Consider the following 26,003-nt stretch of genomic DNA (forward strand, 5'->3'; position numbering starts at 1 on the left):
CGGCAAGGCAGCAGGTTTGGATGGTATTGCAGTGGAATTTATTAAAAAAGGGGGTGACTGTATTGTTGACTGGTTGGTAAGGTTATTTAATGTATGTATGACTCATGGTGAGGTGCCTGAGGATTGGCGGAATGCGTGCATAGTGCCATTGTACAAAGGCAAAGGGGATAAGAGTGAGTGCTCAAATTACAGAGGTATAAGTTTGTTGAGTATTCCTGGTAAAGTATATAGGAGGGTATTGATTGAGAGGGTGAAGGCATGTACAGAGCATCAGATTGGGGAAGAGCAGTGTGGTTTCAGAAGTGGTAGAGGATGTGTGGATCAGGTGTTTGCTTTGAAGAATGTATGTGAGAAATACTTAGAAAAGCAAATGGATTTGTATGTAGCATTTATGGATCTGGAGAAGGCATATGATAGAGTTGATAGAGATGCTCTGTGGAAGGTATTAAGAATATATGGTGTGGGAGGAAAGTTGTTAGAAGCAGTGAAAAGTTTTTATCGAGGATGTAAGGCATGTGTACGTGTAGGAAGAGAGGAAAGTGATTGGTTCTCAGTGAATGTAGGTTTGCGGCAGGGGTGTGTGATGTCTCCATGGTTGTTTAATTTGTTTATGGATGGGGTTGTTAGGGAGGTAAATGCAAGAGTTTTGGAAAGAGGGGCAAGTATGAAGTCTGTTGGGGATGAGAGAGCTTGGGAAGTGAGTCAGTTGTTGTTCGCTGATGATACAGCGCTGGTGGCTGATTCATGTGAGAAACTGCAGAAGCTGGTGACTGAGTTTGGAAAAGTGTGTGGAAGAAGAAAGTTAAGAGTAAATGTGAATAAGAGCAAGGTTATTAAGTACAGTAGGGTTGAGGGTCAAGTCAATTGGGAGATGAGTTTGAATGGAGAAAAACTGGAGGAAGTGAAGTGTTTTAGATATATGGGAGTGGATCTGGCAGCGGATGGAACCATGGAAGCGGAAGTGGATCATAGGGTGGGGGAGGGGGCGAAAATTCTGGGGGCCTTGAAGAATGTGTGGAAGTCGAGAACATTATCTCGGAAAGCAAAAATGGGTATGTTTGAAGGAATAGTGGTTCCAACAATGTTGTATGGTTGCGAGGCGTGGGCTATGGATAGAGTAGTGCGCAGGAGGATGGATGTGCTGGAAATGAGATGTTTGAGGACAATGTGTGGTGTGAGGTGGTTTGATCGAGTGAGTAACATAAGGGTAAGAGAGATGTGTGGAAATAAAAAGAGCGTGGTTGAGAGAGCAGAAGAGGGTGTTTTGAAGTGGTTTGGTCACATGGAGAGAATGAGTGAGGAAAGATTGACCAAGAGGATATATGTGTTGGAGGTGGAGGGAACGAGGAGAAGAGGGAGACCAAATTGGAGGTGGAAAGATGGAGTGAAAAAGATTTTGTGTGATCGGGGCCTGAACATGCAGGAGGGTGAAAGGAGGGCAAGGAATAGAGTGAATTGGAGCGATGTGGTATACTGGGGTTGACGTGCTGTCAGTGGATTGAATCAAGGCATGTGAAGCGTCTGGGGTAAACCATGGAAAGCTGTGTAGGTGTGTATATTTGCGTGTGTGGACGTATGTATATACATGTGTATGGGGGGGGGGTTGGGCCATTTCTTTCGTCTGTTTCCTTGCGCTACCTCGCAAACGCGGGAGACAGCGACAAAGTATAATAAAAAAATAAAAAGGTTTGTTGAGTATTCCTGGCAAATTATATGGGAGGGTATTGATTGAGAGGGTGAAGGCATGTACAGAGCATCAGATTGGGGAAGAGCAGTGTGGTTTCAGAAGTGGTAGAGGATGTGTGGATCAGGTGTTTGCTTTGAAGAATGTATGTGAGAAATACTTAGAAAAGCAAATGGATTTGTATGTAGCATTTATGGATCTGGAGAAGGCATATGATAGAGTTGATAGAGATGCTCTGTGGAAGGTATTAAGAATATATGGTGTGGGAGGCTAGTTGTTAGAAGCAGTGAAAAGTTTTTATCGAGGATGTAAGGCATGTGTACGTGTAGGAAGAGAGGAAAGTGATTGGTTCTCAGTGAATGTAGGTTTGCGGCAGGGGTGTGTGATGTCTCCATGGTTGTTTAATTTGTTTATGGATGGGGTTGTTAGGGAGGTGAATGCAAGAGTTTTGGAAAGAGGGGCAAGTATGAAGTCTGTTGGGGATGAGAGAGCTTGGAAGTGAGTCAGTTGTTGTTCGCTGATGATACAGCGCTGGTGGCTAATTCATGTGAGAAACTGCAGAAGCTGGTGACTGAGTTTGGTAAAGTGTGTGAAAGAAGAAAGTTAAGAGTAAATGTGAATAAGAGCAAGGTTATTAGGTACAGTAGGGTTGAGGGTCAAGTCAATTGGGAGGTGAGTTTGAATGGAGAAAAACTGGAGGAAGTGAAGTGTTTTAGATATCTGGGAGTGGATCTGGCAGCGGATGGAACCATGGAAGCGGAAGTGGATCATAGGGTGGGGGAGGGGGCGAAAATCCTGGGAGCCTTGAAGAATGTGTGGAAGTCGAGAACATTATCTCGGAAAGCAAAAATGGGTATGTTTGAAGGAATAGTGGTTCCAACAATGTTGTATGGTTGCGAGGCGTGGACTATGGATAGAGTTGTGCGCAGGAGGATGGATGTGCTGGAAATGAGATGTTTGAGGACAATGTGTGGTGTGAGGTGGTTTGATCGAGTAAGTAACGTAAGGGTAAGAGAGATGTGTGGAAATAAAAAGAGCGTGGTTGAGAGAGCAGAAGAGGGTGTTTTGAAATGGTTTGGTCACATAGAGAGAATGAGTGAGGAAAGATTGACCAAGAGGATATATGTGTCGGAGGTGGAGGGAACGAGGAGAAGAGGGAGACCAAATTGGAGGTGGAAAGATGGAGTGAAAAAGATTTTGAGTGATTGGGGCCTGAACATGCAGGAGGGTGAAAGGAGGGCAAAGAATAGAGTGAATTGGAGCGATGTGGTATACCGGGGTTGACGTGCTGTCAGTGGATTGAATCAAGGCATGTGTATGGGGGTGGGTTGGGCCATTTCTTTCGTCTGTTTCCTTGTGCTACCTCGCATACGTGGGAGACAGCGACAAAGAAAAAAAAAAAAAAAAAAAAAAAAAAATTTTCAAAGCAAACGCCTGATGCACACATCCTCTACCACTTCTGAAACCACACTGCTCTTTCCCAATCTGATGCTCTGTACATGCCTTCACCCTCTCAGTCAATACCCTCCCATATAATTTCCCGGGAATACTCAACAAACTTATACCTTTGTAATTTGAACACTCACTCTTATCCCCATTGCCCTTGTACAATGGCACTAAGCATGCATTCCGCTAATCCTCAGGCACTACACCATGAGCCATGCATATATTGAATATCCTCACCAACCAGTCAACAACACAGTCACCCCCTTTTTTAATAAATTCCACTGCAATACCATCCAAACCTGCTGCCTTGCCGGCTTTCATCTTCCGCAAAGCTTTCAGTACCTCTTCTCTGTTTACCAAACCATTCTCCCTAACCCTCTCACTTTGCACACCACCTCGACCAAAACACCCTATATCTGCCACTCTATCATTTAACACATTCAACAAACATTGAAAATACATTTTTGGACCTGGCGAAGGCATATGCTAGAGTTGATAGAGATGCTCTGTGGAAGGTATTAAGAGTATATGGTGTGGGAGGCAAGTTGCTAGAAGCAGTGGAAAGTTTTTATTGAGGATCTAAGGCATGTGTACGAGTAGGAAGAGAGTAAAATGATTGGTTCCCAGGGAATTTAGGTTTGCAGCAGGGGTGCGTGATGTCTCCATGGTTGTTTCATTTGTTTATGGATGAGGTTGTTAGAGAGGTGAATGCAAGAGTTTTGCAGTATGCAGTCTGATGTGGATGAGAGGTCTTGGGAAGTGAGTCGGATTTTGTTCGCTGATGATACTACGCTGGTGGCTGATTCAGGTGAGAAACTACAGAAGCTGGTGACTGAGTTTGGTAAAGTGTGTGAAAGAAGGAAGCTTAGAGTAAATATGAATAAGAGCAAGGTTTTAGGTACAGTAGGGTTGAGGGACAAGTCAATTGGGAGGTAAGTTTGAATGGAGAAACACTGTAGGAAGTGAAATGTTTTAGATATCTGAGAGTGGATGTGGCAGCGGATGGAACCATGGAAGCGGAAGTGAGTCACAGGGTGGGGGAGGGGGTGAAGGTTCTGGAAGCGTTGAAGAATGTTTGGAAGGGGAGAACATTATTTCGGAAAGTAAAAATGGGAAAGTTTGAAGGAGTAGTGGATCCAACAATTTTATATGGTTGCGAGGCGTGGGGTATAAATAGGGTTGTGCGGAGTAGGGTGGATGTGTTGGAAATGAGATGTTTGAGGACAATATGTAGTGTGAGGTGGTTTGATCGAATAAGTAATGAAAGGGTAAGTGAGATGTGTGGTAATAAAAAGAGTATGGTTGAGAGAGCAGAAGAGGCTGTATTGAAATGGTTTGTTCACATGGAGAGAATGAGTGAGGAAGGATTGAGAAAGGATATATGTGTCAGAGTTGGAGGGAATGAGGAGAAGTGGGAGACCAAATTGAAGGTGGAAGGATGGAGTGAAAAAGATTTTGAGCGATCAGGGCCTGAACATGCAGGAGGGTGAAAGGCATGAAGGAATAGAGTGAATTGGAATAATGTGGTATACTGGGGCCAACGTGCTGTCAGTGGATTGAACCAGGGCATGTGAAGCATCTGGGGTAAACTATGGAAAGTTTTGTGGGGCCTGGATGTGGAAAAGGAGCTGTGGTTTCGGTGCATTATACATGACAGCTAAAGACTGAGTGTGAATGAATGTGGCCTTTGTTGTCTTTTCCTAGCACTACCTCATGCACTTGAGGGGGGAAGGGGGTATCATTTCATGCATTGCGGGGCGGCAACGGGAATGAATAAAGGCAGCAAGTATGAATTATGTACATTTGTATATGTGTATATGTCTGTGTATGTATATATATGTATTAGTTGAAATGTATAGGTATGTATATGTGCATATGTGGACGTGTATGTATATACATGTGTATGTGGGTGGGTTGAGCTGTTCTTTCGTCTGTTTTCTTGTGCTTCCTCGCTAACGCAGGAGACAGCGACAAAGTATAATAAAGAAATATAAAAGATAATATATATTATTGCTGTTTGTAGTGTAAGATGACATATATTTTATATGCTTAGTGCTGTGAAATCACATATTAACACATGATATGGTAAGGTGGGGATAGTCATTTATATAGATACCAATATAGACCCATTTATATCATTTATGTATGGTATCCAGAAAAGACTAATTCAGACACAATTCACTTAATTATATTGTGTTCCATATATACTGGTATTGACATGCAGGCATGCTGTATGAATACTACAAAAGTAGAAAAGAGAATTTACCAGTAGAAGCAGACAAGCTAGCACAGGTTGTCTTGGCTGTGAAGGGTGGTGGTTGAGCTTTAGTTGGATTATGGAGGTATTATGTATGGGTATGTTTGACGGAATAGTGGTTCCAACAATGTTATACGGTTGCGATGCATGGGCTATAGATAGAGTTGTGCAGAGGAGGGTGGATGTGTTGGAAATGAAATGTTTGAGGACAATATGTGGTGTGAGGTTGTTTGATCGAGTAAGTAGCAAAAGGGTAAGAGAGATGTGGGGTAATAAAAAGAGTGTAGTTGAGAGAGCAGAAGAGGGTGTGTTGAAATGGTTTGGTCACATGGAGAGAATTAGTAAGGAAAGATTGACCAAGAGGATATATGTGTGTCAGAGGTAGAGGGAACAAGGAGAAGTGGGAGACCAAATTGGAGGTGGAAGGATGAAGTGAAAAGGATTTTGAATGATCATGGCCTGAACATACAGGAGGGTGAAAGGTGTGCAAGGAATAGAGTGAAGTGAAACGATATGGTTTACTGGGGTTGACGTGCAGTCAGTGGATTGAACCAGGGCATGTGAAGCGTCAGGGGTAAACCATGGAAAGTTTTGTGGGGCCTTGATGTGGAAAGGGAGCTGTGGTTTTGGTGCATTATACATGACAGCTAGAGACTGAGTGTGGACAAATGTAGCCTTTTTTGTCTTTTCCTAGTGGTGCCTCGTACGTGCGCAGTGGAGGAGGAGAAGATGTTATTTCATGTGTGGCAGGTGGCGGTGGGAATAGATGAAGGTAGTTAGTATGAATATGTACATGTATATATATGTTGTATGGTTGCGAGGCATGGGCTATGGATAGAGATGTGCGCATGAGGGTGGATGTGCTGGAAATGAGATGTTTGAGGACAATGTGTGGTGTGAGGTGATTTGATCAAGTAAGTAATGTAAGGGTGAGAGAGATGTGTGGAAATAAAAAGAGTGTGGTTGAGAGAGCAGAAGAGGGTGTTTTGAAATGGTTTGGGCACATGGAGAGAATGAGTGAGGAAAGATTGACCAAGAGGATATATGTGTCGGAGGTGGAGGGAACAAGGAGAAGTGGGAGACCAAATTGGAGGTGGAAAGATGAAGTGAAAAAGATTTTGTGTGATCGGGGCCTGAACATGCAGGAGGGTGAAAGGCGGGCAAGGAATAGAGTGAATTGGATCGATGTGGTATACCGGGGTTGATGTGCTGTCAGTGGATTGAATCAGGGCATGTGAAGCTTCTGGGGTAAACCATGGAAAGTTGTTTGGGGCCTGGATGTGGAAAGGGAGCTGTGGTTTCGGGCATTATTGCATGACAGCTAGAGACTGAGTGTGAACGAATGGGGCCTTTGTTGTCTTTTCCTAGTGCTACCTCGCACACATAAGGGGGGAGGGGGATGGTATTCCATGTGTGGCGAGGTGGCGATGGGAATGAATAAAGGCAGACAATGTGAATTGTGTGCATGGGTATATATGTATGTGTCTGTGTGTGTATATATATGTGTACATTGAGATGTATAGGTATGTATATTTGCGTGTGTGGACGTGTATGCATATACATGTGTATGGGGGTGGGTTGGGCCATTTCTTTCGTCTGTTTCCTTGCGCTACCTCGCAAACGCGGGAGACAGCGACAAAGCAAAATGAATAGATAAATAGATAATATATATATGTATGTCTGTGTGCATATGCATGTATATGTTGAAAGGTATGGGTATGTATATTTGCGTTCGTGAGTGTTTATGTATATACATGTGTATATGGGTGGGTTGGGCCATTCGTTTGTCTATTTCCTTGCGCTACCTCACTAAAGTAGGAGACGACAATTAAGTATAATAAAAAAATTAGGTAAAAAATAATCATTTAAATTCCTTGACAGGAATAAGGCTAGTTATACTGTGGGTTAATAAGAGTATTTTATAAGAGCATTTGGGTATGGACTTTGGCATCAGTCTTTCTAGGTTTTTGTGGATTAGATTTTTGGTCTCTCTCTCTCTCTCTCTCTCTCTCTCTCTCTCTCTCTCTCTCTCTCTCTCTCTCTCTCTCTCTCTCTCTCTGTACATCACAACTTGAGGCATAGGTTGAGATATATTTTACTGTAAATGCTCGCAGAAGGTGGGCACGGAGTCAGCCAAATGCTTTTTTTTTTTTTTTCATAGTATAACTTGCATTTCCCAGTGAAATAAATGAGTTTTGATTTTTCACTCATCTGGAAAAAAAAGTTAAAGAAAATGAAAAATGTATCTATCAGATTTAAGGAAAGTTTTTGCTTTAATAATTGCTTGCACAGGAATCTTTAGATTTAGATGTGTTTGATTTCCACCATTTTTGAAATAATGTGAACAGGCCAATTTTACTTCTTTTTTCTTCTCTAACTGGGCTTATGTTTAAAATAATGTGGTCATCATTGGGCTGGCAGCATTGTGGTATGGTGTTGCCAATGCTGATGGAGTGCCCCTTGCATCATGCTATGAAAGCATCTTTTATATTCTCTTGGCACCAGAGGTGCAAAGAAGCCTAAACCATCACCACTAAGGTTAAGGTAGATATGTTGAAAAAGTATGAGCACAGCCTAGATATCAAGGCACTTAAATCTTTAAAAAGTCAGACAACTAGGCAAGACGAACTACCAAAGTATGCAAAGATAGACTGGAAAACAAAACAAAAAAAAAAAAAGTTTTATTTTTTGTTGACAATACTTAGACAAATATCATTCATGCTATTACAACACTGTTAGGAAAATAATGATTATTAACCAATGACTTTGTTGTAAAATTGCTAATTCTTATTAATTTTCTCTGTTAGAACTTTGCTGCCTCTCAGACAGAAAACGGGCAAAATGTTGCATCACAGCATACCAATTTTGTGACCAACATGTCACATTCTCCCATCTTAACACTTTATTCTGTTAGAAAATACATGAAACATCCAGTAGTATTTTGTACGTTGAAAAGCATGGAAATTTTCAGAGTAGAAACTACATTCTCTCTCTCTCTCTCTCTCTCTCTCTCTCTCTCTCTCTCTCTCTCTCTCTCTCTCTCTCTCTCTCTCTCTCTCTCTCTCTCTATCTCTCTTTCTCTTTGTAAATACAAGGACCTGGATATGCTAGCTTTTTAGGCAGTATGGTACTGCAAAGTCTTTTGAGAATTGTGTTCATAGCTTTGGAATAAGAAAGAAATATTAACGAAATTCATGCAGTGTCTAGGCATAAGAATTGACTGAAGTTTGAAGATGGTCTTTTATAGGTAAAGTTTATCAAATATCAACTTTTACTGCTTACAAATAAGATGATAAAATTTGGGAATAAGCATGTATCAGTACAATGCTGGGAAATTTTTCCCAAAGAACATCATCCTTAATGTTTAGTCAAATTCCCAAAGAAGTCTGTAGTCACACAGAAAGGTACTTAGAACATTTATTTGACCATCCCTGAGATTATGTCTTTCAAGTTTTACAAGAAATGCTTTTAACCGTACAGTTTCAAAGATATCATACGGTAGTGAAATTCATTGTTTCAGAAGTATATTTCATCCGCTATGAGTAGAATTTTTGCAAGAGCAAGGCTTGGGTATTAAGTTGCCTTTATGCATGTTTTGTTAACTTTTCATAAAACAAAAAACTGATAGATGAGTATGATATTCAATCTTATTTAAGAAATATTTTTTTGTAATCAATGGGATTCATTGGTCATTTTTCATAACAGCAAAGCAGCAAAAGTTTGTAAATTACCGGCTGCACCAGTCAGACACGTTGTTGTCACAGTCATACAGACATTGGCAACACTGCTCCTGCTTGTGCTCAAAGTAACTTTTGTCTCATCTTGGTCAACTTACAGTACTGTAGAGTTTGTCTTTAAAATCATTTTCCTTATGATCCAAAGGGAGATCATCATTGTAAAGGAATTCTGGATTGTCTGTCTGGTCCTCTGAATATAGATAAAGCTGTATGGTTTCCTCCAGACAATCATTCAGGAATATGGTGCTTTTGACATGGTTAGTTTAGGCTTGCTGGCAATGGAGAGAAATTATTGCATACTACCAACTTGGCAATCATGTTGGTCTAGCAGGCAGTCATGAAATAAAGGTATGAAATTCATTGCAAACAGTTGCATGCTGAGTAATTGTTTTATCACATAGATTTGTGTCTGACGGAGTTAAGGGCTTAATCTTTAATCAACATGGAACGTTTCCAGTTAGATCAAGAAGTTAGCTTTCCCCTCACAATTAGGTCTGTCTGATAGAGCCATTGATGTCAGGAAAGTGGCTAGTACCGTGGCTTCTTTAAACCTTTTACTGCATTTAATGTCAATTGATCCACGTGATAACCTGCCATAAGTTATATTCCACATGCAATGTAGGCTCTATTGGTTGGCTGTAGATTGCAGTCTAGCAAATGAAGAGTTACTGGAGCTGCTTGGATATCCCGTTAACCTGCTAGTAATCATAATGGGTGGTTGTGTGAATCTTATAAGGACTTGCTACGTCTGTGGCACCCACCACCACACTCACAACACCTGTATTTAAGATTGGCCATTTTGGTAAATTCAGGTAATATATTTTTCCTAAATTATGAATATTAACTTTTGATTTTTGAGAAAAAAAAGTTTTATGGTTTTGTGTTCACCTAATTGTGAATTTTTTTACGTTCATAGGATTAACCAATCCAGGAAATAATGTTTTTCTTAAACTAGGAAGGTGAGAATATTACCTCAAAGAGCAAAATTGGGTATGTTTGAAGGAATAGTGGTTTCAACAATTTTATATGGTTGTGAGGCATGGGCTATATAGATAGGGTTGTGCAGAGGAGGGTGGATGTGTTGGAAATGAGATGTTTGAGAACAATATGTGGTGTGAGGTGGTTTGATCAAGTAAGTAATGAAAGGGTAAGAGAGATGTGTGGTAATAAAAAGAGTGTGCTTGAGAGAGCAGAAGAGGGTGTATTGAAATGGTTTGGTCACATGGAGAGAATGAGTGAGGAAAGATTGAGAAAGAGGATATATGTGTCAGAGGTAGATGGAATGAGGAGAAGTGGGAGACCAAACTGGAGGTGGAAGGTTGAAGTGAAAAAGATTTTAAGCGATCGGAGCCTGAGTATACAGGAGGGTGAGAGGCAGCACGGAGTAGTGTGAATAGGAATGATGTGGTGTACCGTTGTTGACATGCTGTCAGTTGATTGAACCAGGGCATGTGAAGCGTCTGGGGTAAACCATGGAAAGTTTTGTGGGGCCTGGATGTGGAAAAGGAGCTATGGTTTCTGTGCATTATACATGACAACTAGAGACTGAGTGTGAACGAATGTGGCCTTGTTGTCCTTTCCTAGCACTACCTCACACGTGCACTGGGGGAGGGGGCTGCCATTTCATGTTTTGCGGTGTGGTGACGAGAATGGATAAAGGCAGCAAGGCTTGATATGTACAAGTGTATATATGTATCTGTTTGTGTATATATATGTATGTATACATTGAAATGTATAAGTATGTATATGTGCATGTGTGGGCGTTTATGTATGTACATGTGTATGTGGGTGGGTTAGGCTATTCTTTCATCTGTTTCCTTGCGCTACCTTGCTAACCTGAGAGACAGTGACTAAGTATAATAAAAATATGATAATAAGACAAGGGAGCAAATGGGAACTTCAGTGAAGGGCGCAAATGGGGAGGTGATAACAAGTAGTGGTGATGTGAGAAGGAGATGGAGTGAGTATTTTGAAGGTTTGTTGATGTGTTTGATGATAGAGTGGCAGATATAGGGTGTTTTGGTCGAGGTGGTGTGCAAAGTGAGAGGGTTAGGGAAAATGATTTGGTAAACAGAGAAGAGGTAGTGGAAGCTTTGCGGAAGATGAAAGCCGGCAAGGCAGCAGGTTTGGATGGTATTGCAGTGGAATTTATTAAAAAAGGGGGTGACTGTATTGTTGACTGGTTGGTGAGGTTATTTAGTGTATGTATGACTCATGGTGAGGTGCCTGAGGATTGGCGGAATGCGTGCATAGTGCCATTGTACGGAGGCAAAGGGGATGGGAGTGAGTGCTCAAATTACAGAGGTATAAGTTTGTTGAGTATTCCTGGTAAATTGTATGGGAGGGTGTTGATTGAGAGGGTGAGGGCATGTACAGAGCATCGGATTGGGGAAGAGCGGTGTGGTTTCAGAAGTGGTGGAGGATGTGTGGATCGGGTGTTTGCTTTGAAGGATGTATGTGAGAAGTGCTTGGAGGGGCAAATGGATTTGTATGTAGCATTTGTGGATCTGGAGAGGGCATGTGATGGAGTTGATGGAGATGCTCTGTGGAAGGTGTTAGGAGTGTGTGGTGTGGGAGGAGGGTTGTTAGAGGCAGTGAAAAGTTTTTATCGAGGATGTGAGGCATGTGTGCGTGTAGGAAGAGAGGAAAGTGATTGGTTCTCAGTGAATGTAGGTTTGCGGCAGGGATGTGTGATGTCTCCATGGTAGTTTAATTTGTTTATGGATGGGGTTGTTAGGGAGGTAAATGCAAGAGTTTTGGAAAGAGGGGCAAGTATGAAGTCTGTTGGGGATGAGAGAGCTTGGGAAGTGAGTCAGTTGTTGTTCGCTGATGATACAGCGCTGGTGGCTGATTCATGTGAGAAACTGCAGAAGCTGGTGACTGAGTTTGGTAAAGTGTGTGGAAGAAGAAAGTTAAGAGTAAATGTGAATAAGAGCAAGGTTATTAGGTACATTAGGGTTGAGGGTCAAGTCAATTGGGAGGTGAGTTTGAATGGAGAAAAGCTGGAGGAGGTGAAGTGTTTTAGATATCTGGGAGTGGATCTGGCAGCGGATGGAACCATGGAAGCGGAAGTGGATCATAGGGTGGGGGAGGGGGCGAAAATTCTGGGAGCCTTGAAGAATGTTTGGAAGTCGAGAACATTATCTCGGAAAGCAAAAATGGGTATGTTTGAAGGAATAGTGGTTCCAACAATGTTGTATGGTTGCGAGGCGTGGGCTATGGATAGAGTTGTGCGCTGGAGGATGGATGTGCTGGAAATGAGATGTTTGAGGACAATGTGTGGTGTGAGGTGGTTTGATCGAGTGAGTAACGTAAGGGTAAGAGAGATGTGTGGAAATGAAAAGAGCGTGGTTGAGAGAGCAGAAGAGGGTGTTTTGAAGTGGTTTGGGCACATGGAGAGAATGAGTGAGGAAAGATTGACCAAGAGGATATATGTGTCGGAGGTGGAGGGAACGAGGAGAGGGGGGAGACCAAATTGGAGGTGGAAAGATGGAGTGAAAAAGATTTTGTGTGATCGGGGCCTGAACATGCAGGAGGGTGAAAGGAGGGCAAGGAATAGAGTGAATTGGAGCGATGTGGTATACCGGGGTTGACGTGCTGTCGGTGGATTGAATCAGGGCATGTGAAGCGTCTGGGGTAAACCATGGAAAGCTGTGTAGGTATGTATATTTGCGTGTGTGGATGTATGTATATACATGTGTATGGGGGGGGTTGGGCCATTTCTTTCGTCTGTTTCCTTGCGCTACCTCGCAAACGCGGGAGACAGTGACAAAGTATAATAAAAATAAAAAAAAAATGATAATATGATAAAGGAACAATTATATCTTAATTCATAAAAGCAAGTTTTAATTTTTCTTGTACATCTTTTTATGAATTTACAAATGAAAAAGTTTTATCCCCACTGGGGAGGCCAAGAAAAATAATATGTGCATGGAAAGGATCAAGGAACTTCTGTTCGGATGAGAGCAGCAGAATGGATTTTAGACTTTTAACAGATGCCTTGTTTGGCTGTATCTCTGCTTGCATGTGCTTAACCTTTTTTATAGTACTTTTGGTGTGACACTTTCAGAAGAGGATGGTTTTAAGGCATAGCCAAATTGTCATATATATAGGTTCTTGGTCCTTGCTTTCATATATCTATGGATGTACCTCTAGAAGCTCAGAGGCAGAGCCACAGAACATCTATTTATTTTCCTAAATTTTATCTCCTTTCCTTTTAAGAAATTTTCATGGTTCATTGACAAGCCTGTCTTCTATCATCTTGAGGTTTTTACTTGAATTATCATTGTAATTGTAAAGGCGCCAAAGATAATCTTTTACCGTTAAAAGGGGTCAGTGAAATAATTTTTTCATTGTCTGTTTGTTTAGATTCATCTCTGTAACATTGAGTCCCAGTGGTAGTCAAAGGTAGTGTAAATCCTTTTGACTACACATTATTTTAGGTGAAGCAGTTTTTAACCATCACTGAGCAAGCACTATAGATGCTCATAGAGCTCTGTCATCAGCAGGAAGATGGTTTTTATTTTAGTATTTTTATTTTTATTTGAGTGGGAGACGTATAAAAGAAAGAGACAGGAGGTCAAGAGAAAGGTGCAAGAGGTGAAAAAAAGGGCAAATGAGAGTTGGGGTGAGAGAGTATCATTAAATTTTAGGGAGAATAAAAAGATGTTCTGGAAGGAGGTAAATAAAGTGCGTAAGACAAGGGAGCAAATGGGAACTTCAGTGAAGGGCGCAAATGGGGAGGTGATAACAAGTAGTGGTGATGTGAGAAGGAGATGGCGTGAGTATTTTGAAGGTTTGTTGAATGTGTTTGATGATAGAGTGGCAGATATAGGGTGTTTTGGTTGAGGTGGTGTGCAAAGTGCGAGGGTTAGGGAAAATGAGTTGGTAAACAGAGAAGAGGTAGTAAAAGCTTTGCGGAAGATGAAAGCTGGCAAGGCAGCAGGTTTGGATGGTATTGCAGTGGAATTTATTAAAAAAGGGGGTGACTGTATTGTTGACTGGTTGGTAAGGTTATTTAATGTATGTATGACTCATGGTGAGGTGCCTGAGGATTGGTGGAATGCGTGCATAGTGCCATTGTACAAAGGCAAAGGGGATAAGAGTGAGTGCTCAAATTACAGAGGTATAAGTTTGTTGAGTATTCCTGGCAAATTATATGGGAGGGTATTGATTGAGAGGGTGAAGGCATGTACAGAGCATCAGATTGGGGAGAGCAGTGTGGTTTCAGAAGTGGTAGAGGATGTGTGGATCAGGTGTTTGCTTTGAAGAATGTATGTGAGAAATACTTAGAAAAGCAAATGGATTTGTATGTAGCATTTATGGATCTGGAGAAGGCATATGATAGAGTTGATAGAGATGCTCTGTGGAAGGTATTAAGAATATATGGTGTGGGAGGCAAGTTGTTAGAAGCAGTGAAAAGTTTTTATCGAGGATGTAAGGCATGTGTACGTGTAGGAAGAGAGGAAAGTGATTGGTTCTCAGTGAATGTAGGTTTGCGGCAGGGATGTGTGATGTCTCCATGGTAGTTTAATTTGTTTATGGATGGGGTTGTTAGGGAGGTAAATGCAAGAGTTTTGGAAAGAGGGGCAAGTATGAAGTCTGTTGGGGATGAGAGAGCTTGGGAAGTGAGTCAGTTGTTGTTCGCTGATGATACAGCGCTGGTGGCTGATTCATGTGAGAAACTGCAGAAGCTGGTGACTGAGTTTGGTAAAGTGTGTGGAAGAAGAAAGTTAAGAGTAAATGTGAATAAGAGCAAGGTTATTAGGTACATTAGGGTTGAGGGTCAAGTCAATTGGGAGGTGAGTTTGAATGGAGAAAAGCTGGAGGAGGTGAAGTGTTTTAGATATCTGGGAGTGGATCTGGCAGCGGATGGAACCATGGAAGCGGAAGTGGATCATAGGGTGGGGGAGGGGGCGAAAATTCTGGGAGCCTTGAAGAATGTTTGGAAGTCGAGAACATTATCTCGGAAAGCAAAAATGGGTATGTTTGAAGGAATAGTGGTTCCAACAATGTTGTATGGTTGCGAGGCGTGGGCTATGGATAGAGTTGTGCGCTGGAGGATGGATGTGCTGGAAATGAGATGTTTGAGGACAATGTGTGGTGTGAGGTGGTTTGATCGAGTGAGTAACGTAAGGGTAAGAGAGATGTGTGGAAATGAAAAGAGCGTGGTTGAGAGAGCAGAAGAGGGTGTTTTGAAGTGGTTTGGGCACATGGAGAGAATGAGTGAGGAAAGATTGACCAAGAGGATATATGTGTCGGAGGTGGAGGGAACGAGGAGAGGGGGGAGACCAAATTGGAGGTGGAAAGATGGAGTGAAAAAGATTTTGTGTGATCGGGGCCTGAACATGCAGGAGGGTGAAAGGAGGGCAAGGAATAGAGTGAATTGGAGCGATGTGGTATACCGGGGTTGACGTGCTGTCGGTGGATTGAATCAGGGCATGTGAAGCGTCTGGGGTAAACCATGGAAAGCTGTGTAGGTATGTATATTTGCGTGTGTGGATGTATGTATATACATGTGTATGGGGGGGGTTGGGCCATTTCTTTCGTCTGTTTCCTTGCGCTACCTCGCAAACGCGGGAGACAGTGACAAAGTATAATAAAAATAAAAAAAAAATGATAATATGATAAAGGAACAATTATATCTTAATTCATAAAAGCAAGTTTTAATTTTTCTTGTACATCTTTTTATGAATTTACAAATGAAAAAGTTTTATCCCCACTGGGGAGGCCAAGAAAAATAATATGTGCATGGAAAGGATCAAGGAACTTCTGTTCGGATGAGAGCAGCAGAATGGATTTTAGACTTTTAACAGATGCCTTGTTTGGCTGTATCTCTGCTTGCATGTGCTTAACCTTTTTTATAGTACTTTTGGTGTGACACTTTCAGAAGAGGATGGTTTTAAGGCATAGCCAAATTGTCATATATATAGGTTCTTGGTCCTTGCTTTCATATATCTATGGATGTACCTCTAGAAGCTCAGAGGCAGAGCCACAGAACATCTATTTATTTTCCTAAATTTTATCTCCTTTCCTTTTAAGAAATTTTCATGGTTCATTGACAAGCCTGTCTTCTATCATCTTGAGGTTTTTACTTGAATTATCATTGTAATTGTAAAGGCGCCAAAGATAATCTTTTACCGTTAAAAGGGGTCAGTGAAATAATTTTTTCATTGTCTGTTTGTTTAGATTCATCTCTGTAACATTGAGTCCCAGTGGTAGTCAAAGGTAGTGTAAATCCTTTTGACTACACATTATTTTAGGTGAAGCAGTTTTTAACCATCACTGAGCAAGCACTATAGATGCTCATAGAGCTCTGTCATCAGCAGGAAGATGGTTTTTATTTTAGTATTTTTATTTTTATTTGAGTGGGAGACGTATAAAAGAAAGAGACAGGAGGTCAAGAGAAAGGTGCAAGAGGTGAAAAAAAGGGCAAATGAGAGTTGGGGTGAGAGAGTATCATTAAATTTTAGGGAGAATAAAAAGATGTTCTGGAAGGAGGTAAATAAAGTGCGTAAGACAAGGGAGCAAATGGGAACTTCAGTGAAGGGCGCAAATGGGGAGGTGATAACAAGTAGTGGTGATGTGAGAAGGAGATGGCGTGAGTATTTTGAAGGTTTGTTGAATGTGTTTGATGATAGAGTGGCAGATATAGGGTGTTTTGGTTGAGGTGGTGTGCAAAGTGCGAGGGTTAGGGAAAATGAGTTGGTAAACAGAGAAGAGGTAGTAAAAGCTTTGCGGAAGATGAAAGCTGGCAAGGCAGCAGGTTTGGATGGTATTGCAGTGGAATTTATTAAAAAAGGGGGTGACTGTATTGTTGACTGGTTGGTAAGGTTATTTAATGTATGTATGACTCATGGTGAGGTGCCTGAGGATTGGCGGAATGCGTGCATAGTGCCATTGTACAAAGGCAAAGGGGATAAGAGTGAGTGCTCAAATTACAGAGGTATAAGTTTGTTGAGTATTTCTGGTAAATTATATGGGAGGGTATTGATTGAGAGGGTGAAGGCATGTACAGAGCATCAGATTGGGGAGAGCAGTGTGGTTTCAGAAGTGGTAGAGGATGTGTGGATCAGGTGTTTGCTTTGAAGAATGTATGTGAGAAATACTTAGAAAAGCAAATGGATTTGTATGTAGCATTTATGGATCTGGAGAAGGCATATGATAGAGTTGATAGAGATGCTCTGTGGAAGGTATTAAGAATATATGGTGTGGGAGGCAAGTTGTTAGAAGCAGTGAAAAGTTTTTATCGAGGATGTAAGGCATGTGTACGTGTAGGAAGAGAGGAAAGTGATTGGTTCTCTGTGAATGTAGGTTTGCGGCAGGGGTGTGTGATGTCTCCATGGTTGTTTAATTTGTTTATGGATGGGGTTGTTAGGGAGGTGAATGCAAGAGTTTTGGAAAGAGGGGCAAGTATGAAGTCTGTTGGGGATGAGAGAGCTTGGGAAGTGAGTCAGTTGTTGTTCGCTGATGATACAGCGCTGGTGGCTGATGCATGTGAGAAACTGCAGAAGCTGGTGACTGAGTTTGGTAAAGTGTGTGAAAGAAGAAAGTTAAGAGTAAATGTGAATAAGAGCAAGGTTATTAGGTACAGTAGGGTTGAGGGTCAATTCAATTGGGAGGTGAGTTTGAATGGAGAAAAACTGGAGGAAGTGAAGTGTTTTAGATATCTGGGAGTGGATCTGGCAGCGGATGGAACCATGGAAGCGGAAGTGGATCATAGGGTGGGGGAGGGGGCGAAAATTCTGGGAGCCTTGAAGAATGTGTGGAAGTCGAGAACATTATCTCGGAAAGGAAAAATGGGTATGTTTGAAGGAATAGTGGTTCCAACAATGTTGTATGGTTGCGAGGCATGGACTATGGATAGAGTTGTGCGCAGGAGGATGGATGTGCTGGAAATGAGATGTTTGAGGACAATGTGTGGTGTGAGGTGGTTTGATCAAGTAAGTAACGTAAGGGTAAGAGAGATGTGTGGAAATAAAAAGAGCGTGGTTGAGAGAGCAGAAGAGGGTGTTTTGAAATGGTTTGGTCACATGGAGAGAATGAGTGAGGAAAGATTGACCAAGAGGATATATGTGTCGGAGGTGGAGGGAACGAGGAGAAGAGGGAGACCAAATTGGAGGTGGAAAGATGGAGTGAAAAAGATTTTGTGTGATCGGGGCCTGAACATGCAGGAGGGTGAAAGGAGGGCAAAGAATAGAGTGAATTGGAGCGATGTGGTATACCGGGGTTGACGTGCTGTCAGTGGATTGAATCAAGGCATGTGTATGGGGGTGGGTTGGGCCATTTCTTTCGTCTGTTTCCTTGCGCTACCTCGCAAACGCGGGAGACAGCGACAAAGCAAAAAAAAAAAAAAAAAAAAAAAAAATCTTTTTTTTTCTAGTGCTGGTGTTGGATATTTGACACTGAAACATTTTGAGGAAGATCTTGTTCTTGCCACACTATACAGTCATTGAATTCTGAGAATGGAATAGATATGTTTTAGTTGGAGAAATAGGTAGTCAATCTTGCACCATTAACAAACTTTCCTGAGGTTTATCTTCAACTGAAAACACTTGTCTGTAGCTTTTAGCTTGCATTTTCCTCATAGGAGATATACCTGATATAAATGCTGGTGCTCTATGCATATTCCCAGATTTGGATAATTTGCAGGATTGGAAATGATTTTGTTCAACCATTTGTATTTTCCTGGTAGCTTTGTAAAGATGTGTATCTAGCTAAGTGAATGTTTAAACTATAAGGAAAATATGTTTCTTATGCTTCTTGCTGAGATGTGTTTTATTGAAAAGTTAGTGGTGCATCTTGAATGAAGCTGCTTTTGTCCACCAGCTTTATGGATGGATATTATTTTAGAATTTCAAAACCATTTTGAAACAGATATGGACAAGCGATTTAACACATTCATGCTACAGGTTGTACCTCTATAATCTGGCACTCTGTGGTTTGGCAAATCCCATGGTCCAGCACCTTTTGAATGTGCCACCTTTAGTTTTTGGATATGCCACCAGGGCAGCACTGATAGCAGTGCTGAGGTGCCAAAATCTCTTGACACTGCAGCCGAGCTAATTAAGTCCTTTTAATTTCTCATAGCCCCAGAACAAGTGTATAATGCTGATGAATCTGCCCTATTGGCATCATATGCCATGAAAAACCCTTGCCCAAGATGTTTAGGAGTTTCCATCTGAGGTAAAGGATTCCAAAGATAGGATAACAATTCTTGGCTGCAGCATTGCTGCACATAAAACCAAGCTGATGGTAATTGGTAAGAGTGCTTACCCGAGGGTCTTTAAAGGGGTCAGTTTCTGTTTTCTGGCATTATTTTGTGGTCCGGCATTGGCCAGGTCCCAATGTTGCCGGATTAAAGAGGTACAACCTGTGGTATTGTTCCATAGATGATATGTGTAGGTATCAGTGGCCCATTATGAATTTTTTTATTTAAAAAGATATATATGTATTCCAATCCTCAGGCACCTCACCATGAGTCATACATACATTAAATAACCTTACCAACCAGTCAACAATACAGTCACCCCCTTTTTTAATAAATTCCACTGCAATACCATCCAAACCTGCTGCCTTGCCGGCTTTCATCTTCCGCAAAGCTTTTACTACCTCTTCTCTGTTTACCAAATCATTTTCCCTAACCCTTTCACTTTGCACACCACCTCGACCAAAACACCCTATATCTGCACACCACCTCGACCAAAACACCCTATATCTGCCACTCTATCATCAAACACATTCAACAAACCTTCAAAATACTCACTCCATCTCCTTCTCACATCACCACTACTTGTTATCACCTCCCCTGAGGATTGGCGGAATGCGTGCATAGTGCCATTGTACAAAGGCAAAGGGGATAAGAGTGAGTGCTCATATTACAGAGGTATAAATTTGTTGAGTATTTCTGGTAAATTATATGGGAGGGTATTGATTGAGAGGGTGAAGGCATGTACAGAGCATCAGATTGGGGAAGAGCAGTGTGGTTTCAGAAGTGGTAGAGGATGTGTGGATCAGGTGTTTGCTTTGAAGAATGTATGTGAGAAATACTTAGAAAAGCAAATGGATTTGTATGTAGCATTTATGGATCTGGAGAAGGCATATGATAGAGTTGATAGAGATGCTCTGTGGAAGGTATTAAGAATATATGGTGTGGGAGGCAAGTTGTTAGAAGCAGTGAAAAGTTTTTATCGAGGATGTAAGGCATGTGTACGTGTAGGAAGAGAGGAAAGTGATTGGTTCTCTGTGAATGTAGGTTTGCGGCAGGGGTGTGTGATGTCTCCATGGTTGTTTAATTTGTTTATGGATGGGGTTGTTAGGGAGGTGAATGCAAGAGTTTTGGAAAGAGGGGCAAGTATGAAGTCTGTTGGGGATGAGAGAGCTTGGGAAGTGAGTCAGTTGTTGTTCGCTGATGATACAGCGCTGGTGGCTGATGCATGTGAGAAACTGCAGAAGCTGGTGACTGAGTTTGGTAAAGTGTGTGAAAGAAGAAAGTTAAGAGTAAATGTGAATAAGAGCAAGGTTATTAGGTACAGTAGGGTTGAGGGTCAAGTCAATTGGGAGGTGAGTTTGAATGGAGAAAAACTGGAGGAAGTGAAGTGTTTTAGATATCTGGGAGTGGATCTGGCAGCGGATGGAACCATGGAAGCGGAAGTGGATCATAGGGTGGGGGAGGGGGCGAAAATTCTGGGAGCCTTGAAGAATGTGTGGAAGTCGAGAACATTATCTCGGAAAGGAAAAATGGGTATGTTTGAAGGAATAGTGGTTCCAACAATGTTGTATGGTTGCGAGGCATGGGACTATGGATAGAGTTGTGCGCAGGAGGATGGATGTGCTGGAAATGAGATGTTTGAGGACAATGTGTGGTGTGAGGAGGTTTGATCAAGTAAGTAACGTAAGGGTAAGAGAGATGTGTGGAAATAAAAAGAGCGTGGTTGAGAGAGCAGAAGAGGGTGTTTTGAAATGGTTTGGTCACATGGAGAGAATGAGTGAGGAAAGATTGACCAAGAGGATATATGTGTCGGAGATGGAGGGAACGAGGAGAAGTGAGACACCAAATTGGAGGTGGAAAGATGGAGTGAAAAAGATTTTGTATGATCGGGGCCTGAACATGCAGGAGGGTGAAAGGAGGGCAAGGAATAGAGTAAATTGTATCGATGTGGTATACCGGGGTTGACGTGCTGTCAGTGGATTGAATCAGGGCATGTGAAGCGTCTGGGGTAAACCATGGAAGGTTGTGTGGGGCCTGGATGTGGAAAGGGAGCTGTGGTTTCGGGCATTATTGCATGGCAGCTAGAGACTTTGAGTGTGAACGGATGGGGCCTTTGTTGTCTTTTCCTAGTGCTACCTCGCACACATGAGGGGGGAAGGGGATGGTATTCCATGTGTGGCGAGGTGGCGATGGAAGTGAATGGGGGCAGACAGTGTGAATTGTGTGCATAGGTATTTATGTATGTGTCTGTGTATGTATATATATGTGTACATTGAGATGTATAGGTATATATATTTGCATGTGTGGACGTGTGTGTGTGTATACATTGTGTATGGGGGTGGGTTGGGCCATTTCTTTCGTCTGTTTCCTTGCGCTACCTCGCAAACGCGGGAGACAGCGACAAAGCTAAATAAATAAATACATAATATGTATTCCACACTCCATCCAGTCCATCCAGGTATTGTCTCTGCTTGATGATAGACATTGCCATGATACTTCCAGTGATTATTGTGCTATATTCCCATGGATGAAGACTTAACAAAATGGCTTCTCATCAGCTGTATTCCATAATCATTTTGTCTCTGAACTTTTGTAAAGCTTCATCCTTATAGGCTTTGAATAAATATTATGATAGTACTTATCCCTGATTTACTCCCACCTTATTTGCAACTTCTCACTCTTACCAGCATTTATGCTTAGATTACTGCTTCCTTATTGAAAGCATTTAACAGTATTCTTCTTTCTTTCTGGCCTACTGTACAGAAGAGTCATTCCTCCTTAAGTCTTTCCATCTTAGATTTATCATGAACCCTAAGAAATTCATCTGAGAGGACTATAAACCCTTCTTTCATACTTTTCCTGTCACAAACAGATTCACTTTTTTCATTATTCCCATGATTTTCAGATTATGCGTAATCTCCTTGGGACACATCTTGGCAACAGTGGCTTGTATGTGTTGTGTCGCTTGATTCAGAAAAATGGTGATGCTCATATAGTACGTGGAGCTATCTTCTTCTTAACATCAGCCTTATGGGGAACTAATAAGGTGTCGTCCCTTAACTACAAACCAGCAGCAGTTCTTCCAACATTAAGAGAGGTTGGTGTTGATGTGTTTCTTTTACAGCATATGATTACTATTATGGGACCCCTGCAGCTCTGAAGCTGCACTCAAAGTAGGATCAGGCAAATGATAGACTCCTTTGGAGTTAAAAGTTCCTTGACATGAGTACAATAAACCACTGTTGGGGAAGGATGGTCCATTAGAAGCTAAATTCTGTCACATCCCAAATTTTTCCAAGGAGCATTAATAAATGAAATATTAACAAGTGTACTGGAAACCTGTTTTGTTCCTTCAAGGCTGGAGGTGTTCAGGGAGTAGCAGAAATTACTCTGAATCAGAATGAAATAGCTCCAGAATCACCTAGTCATTGAAACATCTCCTGGTCAGAAATGGGGCGTCCATGAAGTGCCAGCAACTCTCCAACTACTCATGATTCTCAGACATTTTCAGATTAAGGCAATGTGAGGTGTCTCGTGAATCTCTGCTATCTGCTGTGATTTAATAGAAAAAAAAAAAGACAGAAGTTGAAACCATAAGAAACACTGTAGTTGCATAAGAACATGGGCAGTAAGTTTTTTTTATGGTTAACCAAATGGGTGCTTCTCTCAGACTGGTCAGCATTGACCAGCCTGTCTTGTATCATCTTAAAATTTTTACTTGAATTATCATTGTAAATGTAAAGGCACCAAAGATAATCTTTCACCATTGAAAGTATTGCAAGTCTGTGTAAGATTGTGTGTATATGTGCAGAGAGAACATTATATGTTAGTTGTTTCATACTTGATGACTGTTTCCTGTGTTAGCAAGGTAGTGCTAGAAAACAGATGAAGAAAGACATCCATTCACATACACACATATATATACATATACACATACATATACACACATGCTATTTCATGTGTGGCAGGGTGGCAACAGGAATGGATGAAGGCAGCAAGTATGAACATGTACATTGGTATATATGTATATGTCTGTCTATGTATACATTGAAAAGGTGCATGTGGCATGAGAAAGGTGGGAGATGGGCAGATTAGAAAGGGTAGTGAGTGGTGGGATGAAGAAGTAAGATTGTTAGTGAGAGAGAGGGGTTTGGATGATTTTTGTAGGGAAGTAGGGCAAATGACTGGGAAATGTACAAAAGAAAGTGGCAGAAGGTCAAGAGAAAGGTGCAAGAGATGAAAAAGAGGGCAAATGAGAGTTGGGGTGAGAGAGTATCATTATACTTTGGGGAGAATAAAAAGATGTTTTGGAAGGAGTTGATAAAGTGCATAAGACAAGAGAACAAATGGGAACATCGATGAAGGGGCGAGTGAGGAGGTAATAGCAAGTGGTGAAGTGAGGAGATGAAGTGAGCATTTTGAAGGTTTGTTCAATGTGTTTGATGATAGAGTGTTTTTGTTGGGGTGGTTTGCAAAGTGAGAGGGTCAAGGAGAATGGTTTGGTAAACAGAGAAGAGGTAGTGAAAGCTTTGTGGAAGATGAAAGCCAGCCAAGCAGCGGGTTTGGATGGTATTGCAGTGGTATTTATTAAAAAGGGGGTGACTGTGTTGTTGATTGGTTGGTAAGGATATTCATTGTATGTATGATGCATGGTGAAGTGCCTGAGGATTTGCAGAATCCATGCATAGTGCCATTTTACAAAGACTAAAGGGATAAAGGTGAGTGTTCATATACAGAGGCATAAGTTTGTTGAGTATTCTTGGGAAATTATATGGGAGGGTATTGATTGAGAGGGTAAAGACATATACAGAGCATCAGATTGGGGAAGAGCAGTGTGGTTTCAGATGTGATAGAGGATGTGTGGATCAGGTGTCTGCTTTGAAGAATGTGTGTGAGAAATATTTAGAAAAACAGATGGATTTGTATGTAGCATTTATGGATCTGGAGAAGGCATATGATAGGGTTGATAGAGATGCTTTGTGGAAGGTTTTTAGAGTATATGGTATGGGATTTATGTTGCTAGAAGCACTGAAAAGTTTTTGCCAAAGATGTAAGGCATGTGTATGAGTGGGAAGAGAGGAAAGTGATTGGTTCTCAGTGAATGTCAGCTTGGGGCAGGGGTGTGTGGTGTCTCCATGGTTGTTTGATTTGTTTATGGATGGGGTGGTTAGTGAGGTGAATGCAAGAGTCATGGAGAGAGGGACAAGTATGCAGTCTGTTTGCGAATGAGATGGCTTGGAAAGTGAGGCAGTTGTTGTTCGCTGATGATACGGCGCTGGTGGCTTATTCATGGGAGAAACTGCAGAAGTTGGTGACTGAGTTTGGTAAAGTGTGTGAAAGAAGAAAGCTGAGAGTAAATGTGAATGAGAGTAAGGTTATTAGGTTCAGCAGGGTTGAGGGACAATTTGATTGGGAGTTAAATTTGATGTGGAGAAAAACTGGAGGAAGTGAAGTGTTTTAGATATCTGGGGGTGGATTTAGCAGCAGATAGAACCATGGAATCGGAAGTGTCACAAGGTGGGGGAGGGGGCAAAGGTTCTGGGAGGGTTGAAGAATGTGTGGAAGGTGAGAACATTATCTCATAGAGCAAAAATGGGTATGTTTGAGAGAAAAGTGGTTCCAACAATGTTGTATGGTTGCGAGGCATGGGCTATAGATAGGGTTGTATGAAGGAGAGTGGATGTGTTGAAAATGAAATGTTTGAGGACAATATGTGGTGTGAGGTGGTTTGATCGAGGAAGTAACAAATGGGTAAGAGATGTGTGGTAATGAAAAGAGTGTGGTTGAGAGAGCAGAAGAGGGTGTGTTGAAATGGTTTGGACACATGGAGAGAATGAGTGGGGAAAGATCAACAAAGAGAATATATGTGTCAGAGGTGGAGGGGAGAAGGAGAAGCAGTAGACCAAGTTGGAGGCGGAAGGATGGAGTGAAAAAGATTTTGAGTGATTGGGGCCTGAACATACAGGAGGGTGAAAGGCTTGCAAGGACTAGAGTGAATTGAAATGATGTGTTAACCAGGGTGGACATGCTGTCAATGGATTGAACCAGCGCATGTGAAGCATCTGGGGTAAACCATGGAAAGATATGTGGTCCCTGGATGTGGAAAGGGAGCTGTGGTTTCACTGCATTACACATGACAGGTAGAGACTGAGTGTGAACGAATGTGGCCTTTGTTGTCTTTTCCTAGCGCTACCTCGCACTTGCACGGGGGAAGGGTGGCTCCATTCCAAGTGTGGTGGGGAGGCGACGGGCATGGATGAAGGCAGCAAATATGAATATTATATTTTTTTTATTATACACTGTCGCTGTCTCCCGTGTTAGCGAGGTAGCGCAAGGAAACAGACGAAAGAATGGCCCAATCCACCCACATACAAATGTATATACATAAACGCCCACATACGCACATATACATACCTATACATTTCAACGTATACATATACATACACAGACATGTACATATATACACATGTACATATTCATACATGCTGCCTTCATCCATTCCCGCCGCCACCCTGCCACTCATGAAATGGCACACACACACACACACACACACACACACACACACACACACACATACATACACACACACACACACCCCGCATGTGCGCGAGGTAGTGCTAGGAAAAGACAAAAATGAAGCACACTCGTTCACACTCAGTCTCTAGCTGT

The 26,003-nt window shown here is 41.8% G+C and overlaps 1 protein-coding gene across 1 annotated transcript in view; it reads left to right on the forward strand.

The window, feature by feature from the left end:
- Positions 1-26,003, forward strand: part of LOC139753738 (tuberin-like) — a 466,749-nt gene that overhangs the window by 65,589 nt on the left and 375,157 nt on the right. Inside the window, exon 5 of the mRNA XM_071670535.1 lies at positions 22,240-22,431. Within this exon, the coding sequence (XP_071526636.1) occupies positions 22,240-22,431 (192 nt within the window). The remainder of the gene's footprint in view (positions 1-22,239; positions 22,432-26,003) is intronic.

Source organism: Panulirus ornatus, chromosome 15, assembly GCF_036320965.1.
Source record: "Panulirus ornatus isolate Po-2019 chromosome 15, ASM3632096v1, whole genome shotgun sequence".
In the NCBI taxonomy this organism is placed as follows: Eukaryota; Metazoa; Arthropoda; class Malacostraca; order Decapoda; family Palinuridae; genus Panulirus; species Panulirus ornatus.